Source organism: Bos indicus x Bos taurus, chromosome 4 (genome assembly GCF_003369695.1).
Source record: "Bos indicus x Bos taurus breed Angus x Brahman F1 hybrid chromosome 4, Bos_hybrid_MaternalHap_v2.0, whole genome shotgun sequence".
Taxonomy (NCBI): domain Eukaryota; kingdom Metazoa; phylum Chordata; class Mammalia; order Artiodactyla; family Bovidae; genus Bos; species Bos indicus x Bos taurus.
The window spans coordinates 68,486,609-68,506,331 of NC_040079.1; the positions used below are offsets into that span (position 1 = coordinate 68,486,609).

Here is a 19,723-nt window from a genome sequence, read left to right on the forward strand (position 1 = left end):
TATATCTTAGTAAAGCTGATTGACAGAGTATAAAATTGCTTTTTAATCAAATTTAGGAAACAAAATGTGTCGTGGGTTTTAGCATTTAAAAGTGCTTGAAGCATGGAAGCAGAAACTTAGAATGCCCTGGCAGATTGTCTATGATATTGTATGTCGATGGTGCATTTCAGAAATATTATTATTTCAATATAAGTTTCTTTGACTTGAGTCATATTTTGTTCCAAAGCTTTTTTGGATTAGAGAAAGGAGAATGTATTGTGGAAATAGGACCCAGGGAAAAATGAACACAAACCAGTTTTTAGCCACATTTCTCAAAAACAGAAAGTTTCTAAGAGGTCTCTCTAACAAAAAGCAGTGTAGCTGCTTCCACAGAGGATACTCCCACTCAGAACCCCCTCTTCCCCCAGCTCATCCTATGTGATGTTTCCTCAGCCTCTGGTCCCACTGACCACGTTCTATATCGAGGGCCTCTTGGCTCTGTGCCACCTTCTCCCTGTGCCACTGCTGTCTCTCCGGGCTCTCCTCCTGCACCACTTCCTCCCTGCCCTCCCTCAGGTTGGTCCTCAGTTCTCTCCTTTCCTTCTGGAAGCCCTCCTGGGAGACCTCGTGTACTCCTGCTTCTTCTGCCTCTCTGCTCCTCACACATCCAGACCAGCATGCCTTCACTCCTCCCTTCAGGCCACCACTCCAGAGGTGTTTTGTAGGCACTTCAGCTGTTTTTGTTATTTCCCACCACTAAGCCTCTTCCTCCTCTGGTGTCTTGATCTTAGCTGATGATCTCCCATTATGGTAGTTTCCTAAACTAGAAATATCTCAATCACCTTGAGTCCTTCTCTCATCCTCAGACTCAGCCAGGTGGCAAGTCCAGGGGAAGTCCCCCTCTTCAGTCTCATCGGCCCTCACTTGGACAGGAGCTTTTTAAGACTTTCTAACCTTAGTCTTTCCCTATCTGGTGCTGCTACACATGATTTGCCCATTTCTTTATGGAGAAACTTTGGTACAAACTGTACCAACTCTCTTCCCAGTGCCTACTGCAGGGGTTTTCAGACTCTGCCTAGGAGCTATTAGACTCTTCAGTCCTTCTTGGGTGCTTCCGTTAAGATCCCCCACAGCTTTGTTTTACATCAACTTCACATTCTGTGTTACGTTTCTTTTTCTCTTCAAAACAGAATTTTCAGGGTCTCACAGTTTGAAACCACAGAATAACTCAGGGGAAAGGTTGTACTCTGGAGCAAATCATGCAAGGCCTTTTACATGCACGTTTCCTGCTTCACCCCCTGGAGAGCAGCATGAAACCTGAGTTCCAGGGTAGGTTCCATCACACACAAATCGTGCAACCCTGGGCAAGCTATTTAACTTCCCAAAGTGTCCAGTTTTTTTTCATCTGTAAAATAGGAATAATAATATCAGCTCCCTCAGACAGTTGTAAGGAGTACCTGAGATAAGTATGCTTGACATGTGTTAGTGCTTCATCAGAGTTGGCCATTCCCGTCAGGTTAGTACTCAAGCCCTTCAAGACTGCAAACCCATTATGCCCTGTGATGCTTTGGCCCAGCCTTACAGTGGCTTCCACCTCCCCTCATCTTTACAGTTAAACTCTTGTGTATTTAGTAAGACTGACTCATATTTTCCTCTTTCTGTGAAGCTGTCCCAGAGACAATGTTCCTCATTTGCTTCCTTAGTACTAAGTATATGCCTCTTACTAAGATAGTCATCATGTTGAATTTTATTGTTTCTTTGTCTGTACACGTGTGCACACATGCATGTTCTCACACACACACACACACATACTCTCTCTCACACTCACACTCCTACAAAGATTAAAGGTCACCAAGGTAGGGACCTGAGCTGATCATGTCCATGCACTTGAGGTGACTTGTGGATGTGCCCATATCTGTGCCCCTGGGGTAAGCTATGGGTCCTCCCACATGTGTCATTGGAGAACACTGTGGCCACTTCTATGGGCTTCCAGGGTGGCACAGAGCCTGCTTGCCAGTGCAAGAGCTGCAGGAGATCCAGGTTCCCTCCCTGGGTCAGGAAGATCCCCTGGAGGAGGAAATGGCAACCCACTCCAGTATTCCTGGTCTGGAGAATCCCATGGACAGAGGAGCCTGGTGGGCTACAGTCCATAGGGTTGCAAAGAGTGAGATATGACTGGGCATGTATGCGTAACATGTGGCCACTGCTATATCTGTGCCCTTGGGGGACAGCACTCCCATAATTTTTCTTGGGATATATGGTGGACATGCTGTATTTTAGGAACGAAGCAAAGTAGCTGATGAATCGGAGAAGGCAGTGGCACCCTACTCCAGTACTCTTGCCTGGAAAATCCCATGGATGGAGGAGGCTGGTAGGCTGCAATCCATGGGGTTGCTAAGAGTTGGACACAACTGAGCGACTTCACTTTCACTTTTCCCTTTCATGCTTTGGAGAAGGAAATGGCAACCCACTCCAGTGTTCTTGCCTGGAGAATCCCAGGGACGGGGAAGCCTGGTGGGCTGCCGTCTATGGGGTCACACAGAGTCGGGCACGACTGAAGTGACTTAGCAGCAGCAGCAGCAGCTGATGAATAGGTAAGTGAACCAGCAAGAAGCAGTGAGCTTGAGAAGAGGACCCGTGGGTGGTACTACAGCTCACCAGGCTGAATTTGGCATTTCAGCTTTGCTTTGTGCTTGTGTTCATACTGGTCAGTTGATGACCCCTGGCAGCCAGTTCTCTTTAGCTGAACTGCTACTACTATAAAATTGCTGAAGTGTTTTACCGAGAAACAGATTCAATCATCTGTGGGACATATATCCACAGGAAACACAACTTCCCTCCACAGTAATTTAAATACTTCATTTGTTTGTTGGTTAGCAAGAAATAGCTTCTATTTAGTGAATACTCATGTGCCAGGAACTGTGTGAATGCTTTACAACTATTATCCTATGTAGTATACAGAAGTTAAAGCAGCAAGAGGGTGTTTTTATTATTCTGTTTTAACATATAAGCAAACTGAGTTTGAAAGAATTGCATAACTTGTCCGAGGCCTCTTAGCAGAATAGTGGAGACAGGATTCAAGCAGCAGTTTAAGGGAGCAGGGAGCAGATGAGCAGTGGGACTGGGGCAAAGGACTGTGCACCTGAGGCCCCACTGCAGCATGGTCAGAGCAAGCTGTGGTCCCCTCAGGCATCTCTGTTCTATCCCAGAATGTGTCTTACTGACTCCAGGGAGTGAACATCACTGAAACTCAGAATATGCAGCATGGCTTCCCAGTAGCCCTTTACTGATGTTTTTAACACATCATTTCTAAGCTTAAAGCCTCTTTCAGAGCCAGTTGCACCAAAGCACTGAAGACATGAAAAATTGCTCTCCCTGGTTATCTTGTTTGTGTGATTTGCTTTTTATGTTTCTGATGCAAGTCTAGAAAATAGTTTTGTTTTTACATACGCACACACACGCATGCACATACATATATATGCAGAGAGAGATAAAATATTAAAATGCTTATTACAGAAAACTTGGAAAGCATAGAAAAAGTGGAAAAATCTTCATAAGATCAGTATTTTCCACCATTAACATTCAATCTGTGACCTTCCAATGCTTTTAATTACTACACGTACATTTGTATTACCAAAATCACAATCTGTGTGATACATTTGTTTTGTTCTTTCTTCATTTAGTGATATATCATGAACATTTCCTCATGCTAATAAATATTCTTCCACTACCTGATTTTGGATGAGGAACATGTACTTCATGTTCCTCATCTAAATGTACTGGAGTCTAATTAATTTGTTCTTTCTCATTTTCTTTATCCCATGTTTTTGCCAGTTATTTTCATAGGACTTCTGCTGTTACTGGTGTTGGAAATCCAAAAAGGGAGTATGGACTATTTGGCATTAATATCTGTGTGAAGGATAACTTTGGAATCATGTTCACTCTAATTATTAAAGAATTTTAAGACCTTAACAGAAGAGATCTGAGCAGCCACCTGGGGTAGCCTATGACAGGGCACCTCCCTCCTACACCTTTCCTGACAGGTGAACCAGCCTCTGCTCACAGACCTCCATAAGCAGACACCACTCAGCTCCTCTTCATCTGTGCTAATGTGTTATGTTCCTATCTTGAGCTTAGGAACCAGATTCTGACACAAACAGATTTTGAAAAGTTGCTTCCGAAACCTTTAGAAGCATGTGCTTCAAGAGCAATGTGATTTGAGAATTTGGGAAGGAAGTCAGAGGCAGGATGGCAGGCAAGATAGGGCAGAATGCTGGCTTAGCTAATCGAAGCCAACGAACTGCTGCAGACAGGCAGGGAGTGTTCTCTGATTTGCAAGCTACAGTTATTCTAATTGATTTCTGCATAGTTGTGGATAGGGATCTGCCCTCTTCCATTTATTTTTCTCTCGACAAGTAAGATGTGAAATGTTGTTCCATGCCTTTCTAATTTAAATGTTGCACATGTTGAGAACTAATCTTGCCAACCATTTTAAACCAGGCCAGAAACATAACACACTGTTGTTATTAGCTTTCATTATTTGGTTAGAGCCAACATTTTGTTTGAAACCATGCTGCAGTATAAATCTCCTTTATAGACAAAACCTGTTTATGCCATAAAGTAGATGCAATGGGAAGGCAGCTGAGTTTTCTTGGTGAGCTGCACTGCTTCGTCTCATGAGGCTGATAAGGCCAGGGATGCTCATTTTGAGAGACTTCTTGGGAAATGAGATTCATGTTCTTTGGGAAATTATGCCTGAGCTGAGACATATAACTAATCTAAGGTGGTGTGTGAAAAGTACACATACACAGAGATCAGAGGGAGCTAAGAGGAGAAACAGAGCATTACCTCACAGCCCATCCTGGGGCTGTGGACAGTGTCCTTGAAGCCATATGCACCACATTCAGTCAACAGGCTGAGTAAACCAGCTGTCTCATACACATGTGCACTGCTGCTTTCCAGATATTATGTAGACACCCTGGTGGCCAGTAATATTTTTAAATGAATTCTTGTATTATTACTATTTATTGTAACTTTTTGCCTTATTGTGTATTTTTGATCAGTAGATTCGACACACATCTGTGAAATTTTTTCATGTTATAAATGGTTTCGATTATTTGAAGATTAGAAACTTCCATTGTTTGAATCAATGCTGTCCACTAGAACTTTCTGTGATCACGGAAATGTCTCTGCCTTGTTCTATTAACTCCTTACAGCACTTGAGGACTTGAAATATGGCTAGTGGGAACTGAGGAACTGAATTTTTAATTTAATTTAATTTTAATTGATAAATAGATACACATTAAATAGAGGATACCACGTTGGACAACACAGATCTAATGTATCCCTTTGTAGATAATTTTCTAAAAGTCCTCCTTCCTTTCCCAAGTTCCTTCTGCCACACCCCTTCCTGGTTTGTTTAGGCTTCTACCCACTTGTGGGTATCTACCAGGCCCACTTCTTCTCAGGTGCTCCTATTCCTGAAGGTTTTTTAGCCCAAGAGAAGGGTTCTCTCACAGATGCTTAATGATATGATTTTGAAAGCCTTTCCTAATCATAGAAATTAAACAGAATAAGTTACACTTTTCTTTCAACTACCATCCAATCCTTAGGAACTTGAGGTTTCTATTTTCTTGGGGTACATGAGGTAGTGGTTTTCATATTTAGTTTTTTTCAAAGGTCATATAACATGATCCTTCTTAAGAGTTGACTGTTTGGTAGGCTGTAAATAATTATTCAGTTCAGTTCAGTTACTCAGTCGTGTCCGACTCTTTGTGCCCCATGAATCGCAGCATGCCAGGCCTCCCTGTCCACCACCAACTCCTTGAGTTCACCCAAATTCATGTGCATCGAGTCGGTGATGCCATCCAGCCATCTCATCCTCTGTTGTCCCCTTCTCCTCCTGTCCCCAATCCCTCCCAGCATCAGGGTTATTAGGAACTCAGAAATCAAAATATTATTCTAGGGCACTCATTAAGCAAGAAATTTTCCCTTTCTTTTGCTCTCTTGATGATTATCGAGAGTGACCAAAAGGTCTTCCTTCTCTAACTTTGAAAAAATCAACACAGCTCAGAGCATTTTATAAGTTATGACTCTTGGGGCCTTCTAAGATCATCATGGGCAGTGGCAGCATATGATATAACTTCTGTTAAGGTAAAATCACAAGATGATAGCCAAATATCTCTGAATGTAAAATTCACCTTTATATTTATATTATGATTGATATTCATTATAGATACAGTGCTATTACGATTAGTAGGTAATTCAAAATCATTATCTTTCCCAAAGGATTTGTGTTGTGCAGTGTTTTAAAGCAAGATGAAGGAAGAAAGCAACATGTAGAATTGAAAAAAGCATATGAACTCATGCCCTAGGAGCTCTCCTCAAACTAATGACCACCTTTCATGGACCAGCCTGGGAAGAGGTCTCTCTCTGGAGGAGGGCCTTCAAACCCATTCGCTCCACAAGGGTGAAGGTGCAGGCTGCTCTCTGCTGCCCTCGGGGTGAGCCTTCTCACTTCCTGCTCTTCCTGCTTTGAGGCTCAGAGTTCTCTTCAGATATCAGACCCAGAGCAAGGGAAGTTTCATTTGCTGAACCCAGAGGCCAGAATGTGTCCACCCGGCTCCTGCTGGGCAGTGTGCCCTGACACCGAACACACCTAGAGGCAAGGGAGCTTAAGGCCACTGCACCCCCGTGCCAGTGTGCACAGTGAGATGAGAAGGAAACGCTGATGGGTGTCTCGTAACCTCCATTCTGTGTCTTTGGATTCTTCCACTCTTCACCCTCTCTTATAAATTTCCTCCAACACATGAATCCAGATGGTTGTTTCTGACATTAAAGTTGTGTTGGACGTCTCTTCTCATAGCACCCGTTCGCTGTGGTGGTGCTGTTTTCATGAAACGCATCCCTCCGTGGTCTGCTAATCTCCTTTTGATAGGAGATGCCTGGGTTGTTGCGACTGTGGTTGGCAGTTGGGTGGGTGTCTGTGTGCTGGGGACAGATCCAAAGGGGAGGTGGTGAGGAGTGGAGCATGGGGAAGGCCAGCCAGCAAAGACCAGTGAGCTTTTGCAAATATAAAATACCAGCCTGAATTTGCTTCCCTTTCTATTCTGTAGTAAACACAGGAATACAGACAGAAACTTAGTCTTCTGTGAGCCCCAGGAAGAATATCCATCCTCTCCCTGTGCTCTTGAGGCCCCTGAAGTGTTTGAAAGGAGCCAAAGGAAGAGCATGCTTTGGGGTCTGTTCTGCTCCCTCCTTCTGGGCCTTCCTGTGCCCCAGCTGCCACCTGTCCTTCTCCAGCATCAGAGAAGCTACAGGTGACCCTTTCCACAGGACCCTGTCCTTCTCCTTGATAGATCTGTATAGAAAAACTAATGGGCAGTGCTCATCGTCCTCGTCTCTACTCTACTGCAGCTGGTTTAGGCATATGACTTCTTAGCTTTCATGTGTGTGTTTCTTGTATTTTCCTTCTGGTTACAAAATTATACCAAATGATTGTGTCTTCTAAATTTTCCTTTTTCTGCTTGAGTCTCTATGTATATATTTCTTTGATTAGAATGTCTTAGCCTGAAAGCCTCTGATCTTCACTGTCGGAAACTAGTACAAGGCTAATTATCTGTCAGCAAACTTTGGATTGCTGGATGTTTCCGTAATTGCCCTCAAATGTGGTAATGAGGTTGCAGGTTTGAGGAAGCACTTATGAACAGCGGCTTTGGGGAAATTAACCTCTCCATTTTCAATATTGAATTCCAAATTGCTGTGTATTAATGCATCTGTCTCCTGCCTTTTGTTAAATTTCAGTACCTACTAGAAATGAAAAGCTTAATCCTGCCCCCAGAACACATCCTGAAGCGAGGGGACAGTGAAGCAATAGCATATGCATTCTTCCATCTGGCGCACTGGAAGAGGGTAGAAGGAGCTTTGAATCTTCTCCATTGTACATGGGAAGGCAGTAAGTAATTTTCTTTCTTGGAAACATTTTTTTTTTAAGCACGAAAACATGCTAAAGCTGTTTTTGCCCTGAGCATTTGTGATGAATGATAAAGATTTACATATCTATAGGCAATGGCAACCCACTCCAAGTGTTCTTGCCTGGAGAATCCCAGGTACAGGGGAGCCTGGCGGGCTGCCGTCTATGGGGTCGCACAGAGTTGGACACGACTGAAGTGACTTAGCAGCAGCAGCAGCTCTGCTCTCTAACCACATCACAGAGATGTGGTTAATTACTCAGGCTCTCTGGTTTCCCAGTGGTAGTGGGTGTTATTGTGGTGATGCTGCCTCTGCACCTCAAAAAGACAAGTTTATACAGCGGAGGGGGTGAATCTGGACTGTTCCAGCAGTTGTGCTATGCTTAGTTGCTCAGTCATGTCACTTTTTGCAACCTGCCAGGCTCTTCTGTCCATGGGAATTCTCCAGGCAAGAATACTGGCGTGAGTTTCCATGCCCTCCTCCAGGGGATCTTCCCAACCCAGAGATCAGAGGAGCACTCTACTTCTGGAAACCCTCCTTGGAGACCCAGACAGCCCCTCGGCATCATGCAAGTCTTTGGCATGAAGCCAGGCTCCTTGCTGGGCTTTGATGACCACTTCCAGATGGCCTTTCTGGGAGGGTTGGCTGAAGAGCCACAGTTATCCTCTAGGAGACCTCTGTTGGCCAAACAAAAAGGAGCAGCAGTTATACTTCAGGACAACTGGACCCTAGTATGGTGGCAGGGGTAGCCTTGTGTGTTGAAGAATAAATGCCTGTTAGATGGATGTGGGGATACATTGATCTGAGCAGCTCTGTAATGGTGGGTGAGACATGCTCCCAGCCCCAGAGAAGCATCTCATCCAATTGGAAGGAGTAACTAGCAGCATTAGCAGCTGCTCAATGATTTTTCAGATGGGAGAGACCTATGGGGTGGAGCAGTCATGGGTAACCTTATAGGTCATATGAGATTTGAACCAAGCCTTGAAGAACTACGACAGTTTTATATGCAAGGACACTGTGAACAGTGCTAAGTGTGTGGGGGGAGCTGTTGGGGAGAATGAAAAGGGCTCAAGATTCTGGATTATTGAACAACATGTATATTGACACTGCTATCATAAATTTAAACAAAACAAGCATAGCATGTAGCACAGGTTTTCCCTGCCTCATGGGGAAAAGACATTTTAGAGTCTTCTGATAATTTTTCCTTAATTCACCCCTACTCTGATCAGCCTCACAAGCAAATGTCTTTTTAATCCCTTTCACTGTTTATTTTTGCTCCTTCCATTTTCATTTTGCCAATCGTCTACTCTTCCCTTTTCCTGCCCTTCCCTAACCCAGCAGGAATCTAAACTGGTACAGGAAAGGGGTGGGGAGCAGTCAAATGAGATGGAGTAAAAGCAACTTGACAGAGACAGGACTCTAGTTGATTGAAAGTTTTTTTGTTTAGTTGTTTGGAAAATACTTCTTCAGAGAATTGTAGCGGGTCTAGTTAAATCATTTACTGTTTATACCTTGAGGGGTGGTGACTTGGTGGATATTTCTACACTCACTCTGTAAGTGTAGTAATCTACTCCAAGTGTCCTGGTCCTGCTATTTGGATGTGTTGAGACAGCAGACTCAGGGTGTGTGTGGACACGTGTGCACTTCTCTCTGGCTTGGGCTTATTGTTGCATTTATGGTGTTCTATACAGATGAGACAAAAGGAATTTTTATTTAAACATAAGAAAGGAAGAGATAAAGCCCAGCAAGACTGAACATGAGAGGCCTTTCCTAGTATTAGTCATGGTAAAATTAAATGGACAAATTGGCTTACCAAGTAAGAACATACATGTATAGATTCAGTTCAGTTCAGTTCAATCACTCAGTTGTGTCTGACTCTTTGCGACCCCATGGACTACAGCACGCCAGGCCTCCCTGTCCATCACCAACTCATATCTTTTGAGTTGGTAATACCATCCAGCCATCTCATCCTCTGTTGTCCCCTTCTCCTCCCGGCCTCAATCTTTCCCAGCATCAGGGTCTTTTCAAATGAGTCAGTTCTTCACATCAGGTGGCCAAAGCATTGGAGTTTCAGCTTCAACATCAGTCCTTCCAATGAACACTCAGGACTGATCTCCTTTAGGATGGACTGGTTGGATCTCCTTGCAGTCCAAGGGACTCTATCCCCTCCAACACCACAGTTCAAAAGCATCAATTCTTTGGTGCTCAGCTTTTTTTATAGTCCAACTCTCACATCCATACATGACTACTGGAAAAACCAAAGCTTTGACTAGACAGACCTTTGTTGACAAAGTAATGTCTCTGCTCTTTAATATGCTGTCTAGGTTGGTCATAACTTTTCTTCCAAGGAGCAAGTGTCTTTTAATTTCATGGCTGCAGCCACCATCTGCAGTGATTTTGGAGCCCCCCAAAATAAAGTCTGTCACTGTTTCCATTCTTTCCCCATCAATTTTCCATGAAGTGATGGGACCAGATGCCATGATCTTAGTTTTCTGAATGTTGAGTTTTAAGCCAACTTTTTCATTCTCCTCTTTCACTTTCATCAAGAGGCTTAGTTCTTCTTTGCTTTCTGCCATAAGGGTAGTATCATCTGCATATCTGAGGTTATTGATATTTCTCCCCACAATCTTGATTCCAGCTTGTGCTTCATCCAGCCTGGCATTTCTGATGATGTACTCTGCATATAAGTTAAATAAGCAGGGTCACAACATACAGCCTTGACGTACTCCTTTTTCAATTTGGAACCAGTCTGTTGTTCCATGTCGAGTTCTCACTATTGCTTCTTGACCTTCAATTTATAGATTGGTATCTTGGAAATATAGTAATAGAAGCTTATTGATTGGATCTGATTGATAAAATAGTCCTATAGAAAAGGTCAGAAGAGGGGTGGGGCAATAAGTGATAAAGACACAGTGTTAGGAATGGCATAACTGTAAAAATAAAAAATAATGAAAAAATTCTGTTTGGAAGTTAGTTACCCATATTACCAGACAACAATAGGGAGATGCTTTGGAAACACTGGGAAGGACAGTGACATTTTGAGAAATGGGAAGTGACACAGTGATCCCCACATCAAGCAGTGAAGTACCATTGGGGAGGATGTAATTACCTCAAATTAGATGGGTGGAACACTTTATTAGAATAAAAAGAAATGGTGAGTTTTTAGACATTAAACATTATGGCAGAGCAGTCAGGGACCTATATGAAAGGCAAACTCTGCATTTAATCCTTATAGATAATTAAGAACCAAGCCAGGAAATTACACAGCTTTTCAGTTTTCAAAAAGAGAATTGTACCATTCAGTTTAGAAAAGAGAACCATGAGAGTGCTTACCAGGTGGCTACCTTAGTTAGTAGTCAATTGAGGACTTTAGTAGAGGATCCCAAGAACCTTGAAGAATGTTTGTGTAACTGTAATTCACAGAGGATTTGCATTTCCATCATTTCATGGACTCCTGATAAAGTTCTAAGTCAGGCAGGACAAAGGTGGTCATGTTAGATGTTCAAGAGAGAAGCAGGTTCGTTGAGGTGAGCAACCTATTGAACGTCCTGCAGGCACTGATGTTAGAATCAGGCCTACTGTGTCTTCACTGCTCTTTTCTGTAATACCAGCTATTTAGGCCTTACCTGGATAGATTAAGGAGAAGAGGAGCAGCCATCTCTGAAACATTTGTTTAGAAGCCCTCAATTTATACCACTACTTACTTAACGCTGGGGTATTCCTATGCCCTTTCTAATGTTTTGAAAGCTAATTATTCTACATAAAATTATATTTTTTTATTAAATATTGACTTAAACATTTAAAATATAGAATGAGCCCAATTTAATATAAAAATACATTCTATGTATGAAAAAAGGTAAAAGAGGTTAGAAATAGATATACCTTTAAGTAGATTTTTAAGTGATTTTTTTTCTTCATATTTGTATTTTTCAAACTTGCTACAATAACATATATATTTTCTTTAAGCATAAACACTTATGTGTATATTTGTACATGTATATATATGTATATGAATGTATTTAGAAAATAATCTTTCATTACAAACAGTTTTGTCTTTGTTTAAAAAATACAAAGCTATAAATCTGTCTTGAAATTTAGGAGAAGGAATTACCACTCCAACTTCAGGCAGTTGTGTGCGATTGTTTGACAAGACTTCTAGATCTCTGTCCATTCTAAGATAAGCGGAGGCATCAAAGCTCTGGATTTTAAATCAAAAGACTTGGATTAGAATTCTGGCTCAGCTACCCATTTACTGATATTAACATACCCGTTTTTTGAAAACTGTGAAGTGTTGATGATATTGAATACCACCGCCCTATTCCAAGTTGGTGAGCTTCAGGGCAGTTGCTCTGAGGGCTGCTACAGTACAGGAACCACTCCTTTTCCCTCTCCGGAGGTCAGTGGGGCTCCCCTAGACTGCCCGTGCCTAAGCGCAGAGGCTGCACTTTCTCCAGTTCACCACTGGGTGGCGCCTTTTGACATCTCCAGTCTCATAGTCTAGGTTTTCGCCTTTAAATCATTTTTTTCTTCATTCTGAAATTTAAGACCATTCCCCAACTCCCTTCCAGTTCCTCTTTTTCACTAGAAAGAGAATTCAGAAAGGAAGGTAACTACCTAATTTCACTAGGTTCCGTGTTAAAAGTGAGTATTCTTTCAAAAATTCACTTTATCTTTTAGAAAAAGAATTAAAAGCCTTACTTACGTCAAAAGTGTTGGTTAGGGGTAGGGATGAGGTATAGTTTTATTTGCTTTTTAATGAGTTTATTATGTTGGAGCACTAGTCATCTTGTGGAATTAAGTGAGTCTCCCACCAATCAGGGTGAAATAACTCACATTTTTGATAAAACCCCAAAGTCCAGCTGATGCATGGCAGAGATTGTTTGGGTTTGAAACATATGGTGGTTTGAAGAAAAAAAAACCTGAATCCTCAACCACAAATACATCAGCATTTCAAAGGTTTGTAAAATGTTTGATTCATCACTATCCCAACCACTGAAATTACACAATGTGTTTCTAAAAGTCAAGATAATCAAGAAAGGGGAAATGTTTTAATTTATTTAAGATTTAAAAACATGTTCCTAAGTTCATTACACAACTGCCACATTATCTGAATTATATTTATTTTAAGCACTGTAGGTTCTGGTTATCTTCACAAACATGTACACACATGACTGCAAGTATATGTTGAATATAAAAAACATACATGAATGAGGAAACTCATTTGAACTGTGTCTTTAGTTACAATGGTATTGTGCCTTATGGTGCCCTGTTTTAAATGGCACATCTTCTAATTTACCTGTATTAAATTCTGATGTGGCCTTATCTCCCTCCTGCCTTCATATTTTCAAGGCTCTGATTTGGCTGTATTTATTTTATAAAGTGAGGTAGTCTGCTGACCGCAACTGGAGATTTAATTTTCAGGTTCCATATATCAGAAAACTAGAATACCATGGGGTAAATCACTTAGCTTTTCTTTGTTTCCATTTTCCTCCTCACTTGATCTTTATTTTCTTTTTGAAGATTTTTTTTTCCCCAAAAAATTCACTAAATAATGTATAAGATTTGAAGGTGGTGTTTCTTAGGGGGATTAAGGCAAATCTTTCCTTTGAGAGGAGAAAATGGCCCATTGTTGAAGCAAAGGATGAGATTCTGATTCTAATTTATTCTCTTTGAACCCGATGGTAAATGCTACTGGCTGTAAGATGTGATCCTTGGGGCATTTCCTCTAATCAAACCTTTCCTCCAAAAGCCTGGCACCTTTGAGACTGCTAAATAGAAATTCTCCCACCCTTCAGCCCATGGATCCAAGGCTAAATTTTATAATTTGGGAGAAAACAATGGCAGCTGAAGTCCCTGGCCATAGCCAATTTATACTAGTAGCCGGAATCCAGATACTGTACGATGCTTCCTCATCTACTACCCAGTAGAACCAGCTTGCTCCTTTCACTAATTCAGTTTTGAGCAACTGACCATAATTTGGATCCACTGGGGCTTTTAAAGGGAAAATTCTGTCTCTTCCCTACTGTGCATTAATTTATTCATTCCTTTATTCAGTGAACATTTATAGGCATTCTTTTGGGGATATCAAGATAAGTAAGACTCTGAAATGCTTTGGGAGAAACAATGTGTGTGTGTGTGTGTGTGCACATATACTCACATACATGTGCACATGTATGTGTACATATAGTGTGGGTAGGAGCAGAGCTATCAAGGAAGCAGGAACAGAGTATTAGAGTGTTACAGGTCACTAACAAGCTAGTGACTCTGCTCCAAAACTCTAGAATTTTTCTTTGAAATTGGAATAGAACATCTTGTAATCTAAAAGGAAAGTAGTTTTCCAAGGCCATATAACTAGATAGTGAAAAAATGTGGATCAGAATCCAGAGTTTTAACTTTTGAATTTTCTTTGTTGTTGTCCCCAAAGCTTCACAAAAGACAGAAAGCCTTTATGGCCATTGCCTATGTTACAGTCAATAGAACGTAAAATGTGTGTTGTGATGATAATTTTCTATTCTATCATTTGTACTTCTCACTGTTCACAAATAAGCAGCATTTGTACTTATAAGCTAGAGTATGACTTATAGAGCGAGTAGGAGCTTGGGGTTGGTGGAAAGGGAAAGTAAAGAGAAAACTAACTTTCACTGAGCAGTCAGGCCCTATTTGTGGACACTTTGAGCTCTGCTGTACGCATAGTCCTTTAACAGCCTCTCGAGGTCCTTGGAGTCCTCATTTTTATGGACACATAAAATGACCCGCTGGACACAGAATAATGACCCTCCTGAGGTCATACGGTTGTCAGCCTGGTCCAGTTTGGCTCGTCGTGAGCTGTCACCTCCACCGCTACTCCATTAGGTATACGCTATCACAGAGGAACTTTCTCACTTGTTTTCATGATTATTGTCTCATCTGTTTCCCACCCTGGGCAGTCAGCTCCATCAGTCCAGAAACAGTGCATGCTTGGCTCACAGTCCCTGCTGTACAAGGAAGACACTCACATTTTGACCATGTAGAGCTGGGATTCAAACTCAGTCCTTAGTATTGCAAACAATCTGTATAAAGTTCTCTGAGATACTCTGAGAATTCAACATAGGCAAAGTACCAAACATTGCCTTCTATCCTTGCCTGTATTGTGGATAGGATGAAAGGTCATTAGAATTCAGTGGGAAAATCAAGAGTTAGCTTGTCCATGTGTCCATGCTTGTGTCCATTCTTTGGTTCTCCTGATTCTTTATCCAGAATTGGTTAAGTCTCTGATGGGTACAACACTGATACAGGCTTGAAACCTGTCTGGAAAATGTGTCTGGGTGAGGCCAGAAGGCAGTAGTGTAATGTCTCACACGGTATCGTGGAGGGCCTGCTGTGTTCACTAAGTAGTTCCCGGCTCATTTTGCCTCTCCCACAAAGGCACAGTAGAAACCAAGTTAGGGGAGGAGATGGCACAAAAGGGAAATGCAAAAATGCCACTGGGTTCTATGTACTAACACTGAAGAGTCCAGATTTTTTTGTTTTTTTTTTTTTCTAACCAAATGCATGTACATTTTCATGTATTTCTTCTGAAATGTATGTGTTTTTTTTGTTTTTTTTGGATAGAAATATTTTAGGAGGTTTTTAGTCACTCGTGAAGTAGATCAAATTCATAAAACAGTTCAAATGACCTTTCTTTTGATTCTTACTTGCCCCGCTGAATCAGTGTGTTACTACTTGCACTTGCAAAAGTTGTGGCCATTCACCTAAAGCCACAAGGTCTTTGTGGAGCAGTTATACGTGTTTGCAGTGAAAGGACCAGGAGGTGGGGGGAGCGCCTGGCGCGGCTCACGTGGTGCCCCTGCCCACTCTTTCTAGACCTCCAGTGCTTATCTCACACTTGGCTGGACCCCGCCAGCAGGGTGGATAAAGGATAGAATTGCAAACAGAAATTGTGTTTGCTTTTGTTTAGTGAAGCCAAAAGTCTTAACATTATTTTATGAACTCGATGTAAATGACAACTGACATGAGAAAGAGAAATTTTAAGGGCACATAAGCACCCTTACTATCACGGGCCTTGGGGGCAGAGGATGGTACAGGAAGAGTGTGTGTAATATTCTTTGTTGAATCATATATAATCAGTGTCTTCACCCTCTCCAGAAAGACCAGAACTGATTAGAAGGAAAAGAGTAACTTGATGCACAAAATTTGTATGCATGCCAAATACTGGAGTAAAAAGCATTTGGTATTTGATTGAAAAGACACCAACCAACCATTTGATTTCTATGGTTGAACACTCTCAAGATCTCGCACTCCTATATTTCATTTAAAAAAATTACTCCCTGAAGTGCAAACTGACTTCAGTTTTGAATCAAGTTTAGCATTCAAATTTATATCCACTTTGAAAACTGAGGGTTTATTTATATCATATGAACCTAGACAGATTCTTAATTACAGGAGCCCTAGTGCACATGAAAATCTGCATTTAAAAAAAAAAAACCTTCCACATAGGTTTTTCTACATTTTGGGGATGCTTTCATAGCAGCCATCATTTATGGGAAATGGTATTAAAATCCTGCCATATTGCAGTTTAAATGTCCTGCTTCCCAGAAGAGAGTTTAGTGTATCCTATAAAGCACTAAGTGAGTTTTTGGTTTTTTTGGTTTTGTAATTTTTTTCCTTCTCTTGAAAGCCTAGTTCTACTGAGAGAAATGCTGGTTCCTTCAAGTAATCTTTGTGTGTTAACAGCTTGTGCAGGGAACCCCTCTCTTGCTTGCTGTAACGGGCAAAAGTCATCTTGTTTTGCATGAAAGAGAAGGTCTGATTGAACTAGGGTGAGCCTTTCATTTTAAGAAGAGTTAAAGTCTGGGGTGTTTTTAATGTTTTAATCTCTGTTTAAGAGGTTTCTGTTACAAGAGGAAAATTGATAACATTTTTACCTCAGCCAACTGCCAGCAAACTGGCTCTGCTCTAATCCCACGTTTGTAGTGATTTATATTCTCCGTGGCAACGCGCTGTAACCTCAGAGTGATAGCACTGTGGTGCAGATTGACTGCATTCCAAATGCTGGGATCACATACATAATGTTTTTACTTTTAAATAATATTCAGACACCAGAATAAATACCATATGTGCACTGATGCTGGTTACAATGGAACCTTGTCATGTCTCGTGAGGGAGAACATTCTTTGTTTCTGATTTCTGTTTGAAATAAGAATGCAAAAGACAAATATGTACATTGACAGCATTTTGAGAAGACTTCGGTAATTACACAGCTGAGGACATAGCTAGGAGTCCTTGAAATGCAGCATTTAAGGCTGAAAAGTTTGCTGTGTTGCCACCGTCTCTCTTTGACACACACGAAGGCAAGGATTGTAATTCGACATTCCCAGTGTAGGGTCTAGTTTTTTTATATTTTATATCTACAGCATGCTGTAGTTGCCGGACATCTGTGGAAGAAAAATTACCTCCTCGAGTACTGTTCATAGGAACAGTGAGACTAACATGCTGTTGACATTGTAACAGGGAGAGTAACGCATGTGAAAATGGGAAGAGATGGACTGACTGGAAAGTCATAATTCAGTGTGAGACCTAATGTTATCTGATGCCCCAAAAGCAAAGCTTATGTGGCCTGACATCCTCAAAATACAGATACTCAATCTCTCCAGGTCCATTTTTTCCCCCACATGATGCTGAAGATTTAAAAGTTTCATAAAGTTTAGAAATACCTCCCAAGTCATGCACTTTAGATTCTTGTTTTTATCCATCTTGGTTGGAATTCTAATCCACCTAGACATATTTTTAAAATAGACATGCTAGAATGCCTTTCATATTTGTGCATCTGTGACATGCTCCTACAAGTCAGTCCACGTTGCTTCTTGGGGAAGCATTTCAATCCAGGTTTGTGTTATTACTATCAGTTGAGCTATATTGAATTAGTGCTCATGACATTTTCATAGTATTTTGTAGCTGAGGAAACCCTGGGCATTGGAATTGATGGCTTTGCCTTCTCCTCTGCACCCCCATCCCCACCTAGTGTTGTGAGGTTTGTCCAGATATATAGTGTGAGGTTAATGTGTGAGTCATTTGTCATAATGCATCTCTGACAATTTCTCTCGCGCATGCCTCAGCATTTGGGTAAGTGTCGCATCCTTTCTGAAAGTTACTTGTAGACATGTTCACTGTTATAAAAATGCTCAAAATGCTCTTCGTGAAGTTGAGATGTTATGAGACAAATATTGTGCCTCTAACATATTGCCTCTCCTTTTCAGCTTTTCGGATGATCCCTTATCCCTTGGAAAAGGGGCATCTGTTTTATCCCTACCCCATCTGTACAGAGACAGCAGATCGTGAGCTGCTTCCATGTAAGTCTCCCCTCCGTATTCCTCTCCTGGGCTGGTGAGGGTGGTGTGCCGACAACAGGGATAGAAAGAGGTGGGAATGATAAATGTTTATGATGTTCCTTGTCTTCTATTACTCTTCTCCCAAACCCTGTCCTCATTTGATAGCATAAGCATTAAAGTGAGTTATGTGTGTAGGCTTGGCTTCCTGCTCCTCCACATCTTTCCAGATTCATCAAAGGGAAAGACCCCTGGTGACTGAAGTTTAGATGAAGAGGCATCATGTCCTGGCTGGTCTGAGCACAGAGACCCTAGTTTGAGGCAGATGCCCCTTGCTGGGCCGATCCACTGTGCAGGGCTCGGCCTGGGCTCTCCCGCTGGTCAGAGGCAGTCTGCACACACTGGAGTCTAAAGGAGAAGCAGAGGAGCTGCAAAAGAGTCTGGCGGGGAGGGCAGGGCAGCATGAGGATGCTGGCATTGCCACCAGAGGCGGACCCATGGGCCAGGTGGGCGTGCTGTCTGCAGTGGTGCAGTGCTGTTGACCGGCACGATTTCCTGCGAGCATCTCTTGGATGGCATGCAGTGAGCCAGTGGGATGTGTGCAGGGCACACGTGCAGCCTCAGCTCTGTCCACAGCAGGCAGAGGGCAAATCCTACCCTCGAGGGCCTTACCAGCTGGCAGTCGGAGGACCCGTACCACACGTGGAAAGTATGATTTGGTTTACTGTAATCCAACATTGTTTTGACAATTCCAGCTAAATAGTTATTATCAAATTATACTGTGTATAAGGAATCGTGTCCAGGCCCTTCATGTGGCCCTGCCTTAGGACATACTTTTCTCCCTCAGATAATAAGCTCCAAATTTTGACTATTCTCTCTTTCCTGTCCTCTCTCCTGCCACTCCCACCCTGCACTAGCCCCAGTTCTATCACATCTCATAGCTCTAACATAGTTAGATGCTTTGCCCAGAAGACCAGCTGAACTTGGAGCCCTGGGTGCTTATAAACTGTCCAATGGCCATGTTTTTTGAGACAGTTGTAAATCTCCAAAATGGTGGGGTCCGGGTGCAAAATGAGCTGCCATCTCAGGATGAAGGAGCAGAAGGCAGCTCTCTGCTTTCTTTGCTGCATGATGAGTTACCTCGGGAGGTGGAGGCCTCAGTGGTGTGGTGTTCCTCACCATCTGCATTTATTGTGTAAAGGGGGTGAGGCCTCACTCTGCAGTAGATTTGGTTTCAGAAAGAGGGTCTGTGATGGGCCCACGCTTTTTCATTTCAGCTCTCCCTTCAGGGAGATCCTTATTAGTATTTCTGATTTCTGATAAGAAAGGCAGTTTTCTAAAAAGTACATTGTTTTAAAATGTTTTAATTGAGTTCAAACACATTTCCATAGGGGATAGATTCACTATTAGAACGAAATTATAATTCTTAAAAGACAATGTCTAGGAATAATCTTTACAGTCCTAGAATA

General features: G+C 42.0%; 1 protein-coding gene across 8 annotated transcripts in view; it reads left to right on the top strand.

Moving 5' to 3' along the window:
• The window catches only part of ST7 (suppression of tumorigenicity 7), a 267,772-nt gene that overhangs the window by 235,824 nt on the left and 12,225 nt on the right, over positions 1–19,723 (top strand). For 7 of the 8 annotated variants that reach the window (XM_027539603.1, XM_027539600.1, XM_027539602.1 and 4 more), the window contains 2 exons: positions 7,783–7,933; positions 18,186–18,278. In XM_027539603.1, the coding sequence (XP_027395404.1) occupies positions 7,783–7,933; positions 18,186–18,278 (244 nt within the window). Of the gene's footprint in view, positions 1–7,782; positions 7,934–18,185; positions 18,279–19,723 lie in introns of those variants that run through there. The other variant, XM_027539609.1, reaches the window with a different exon arrangement.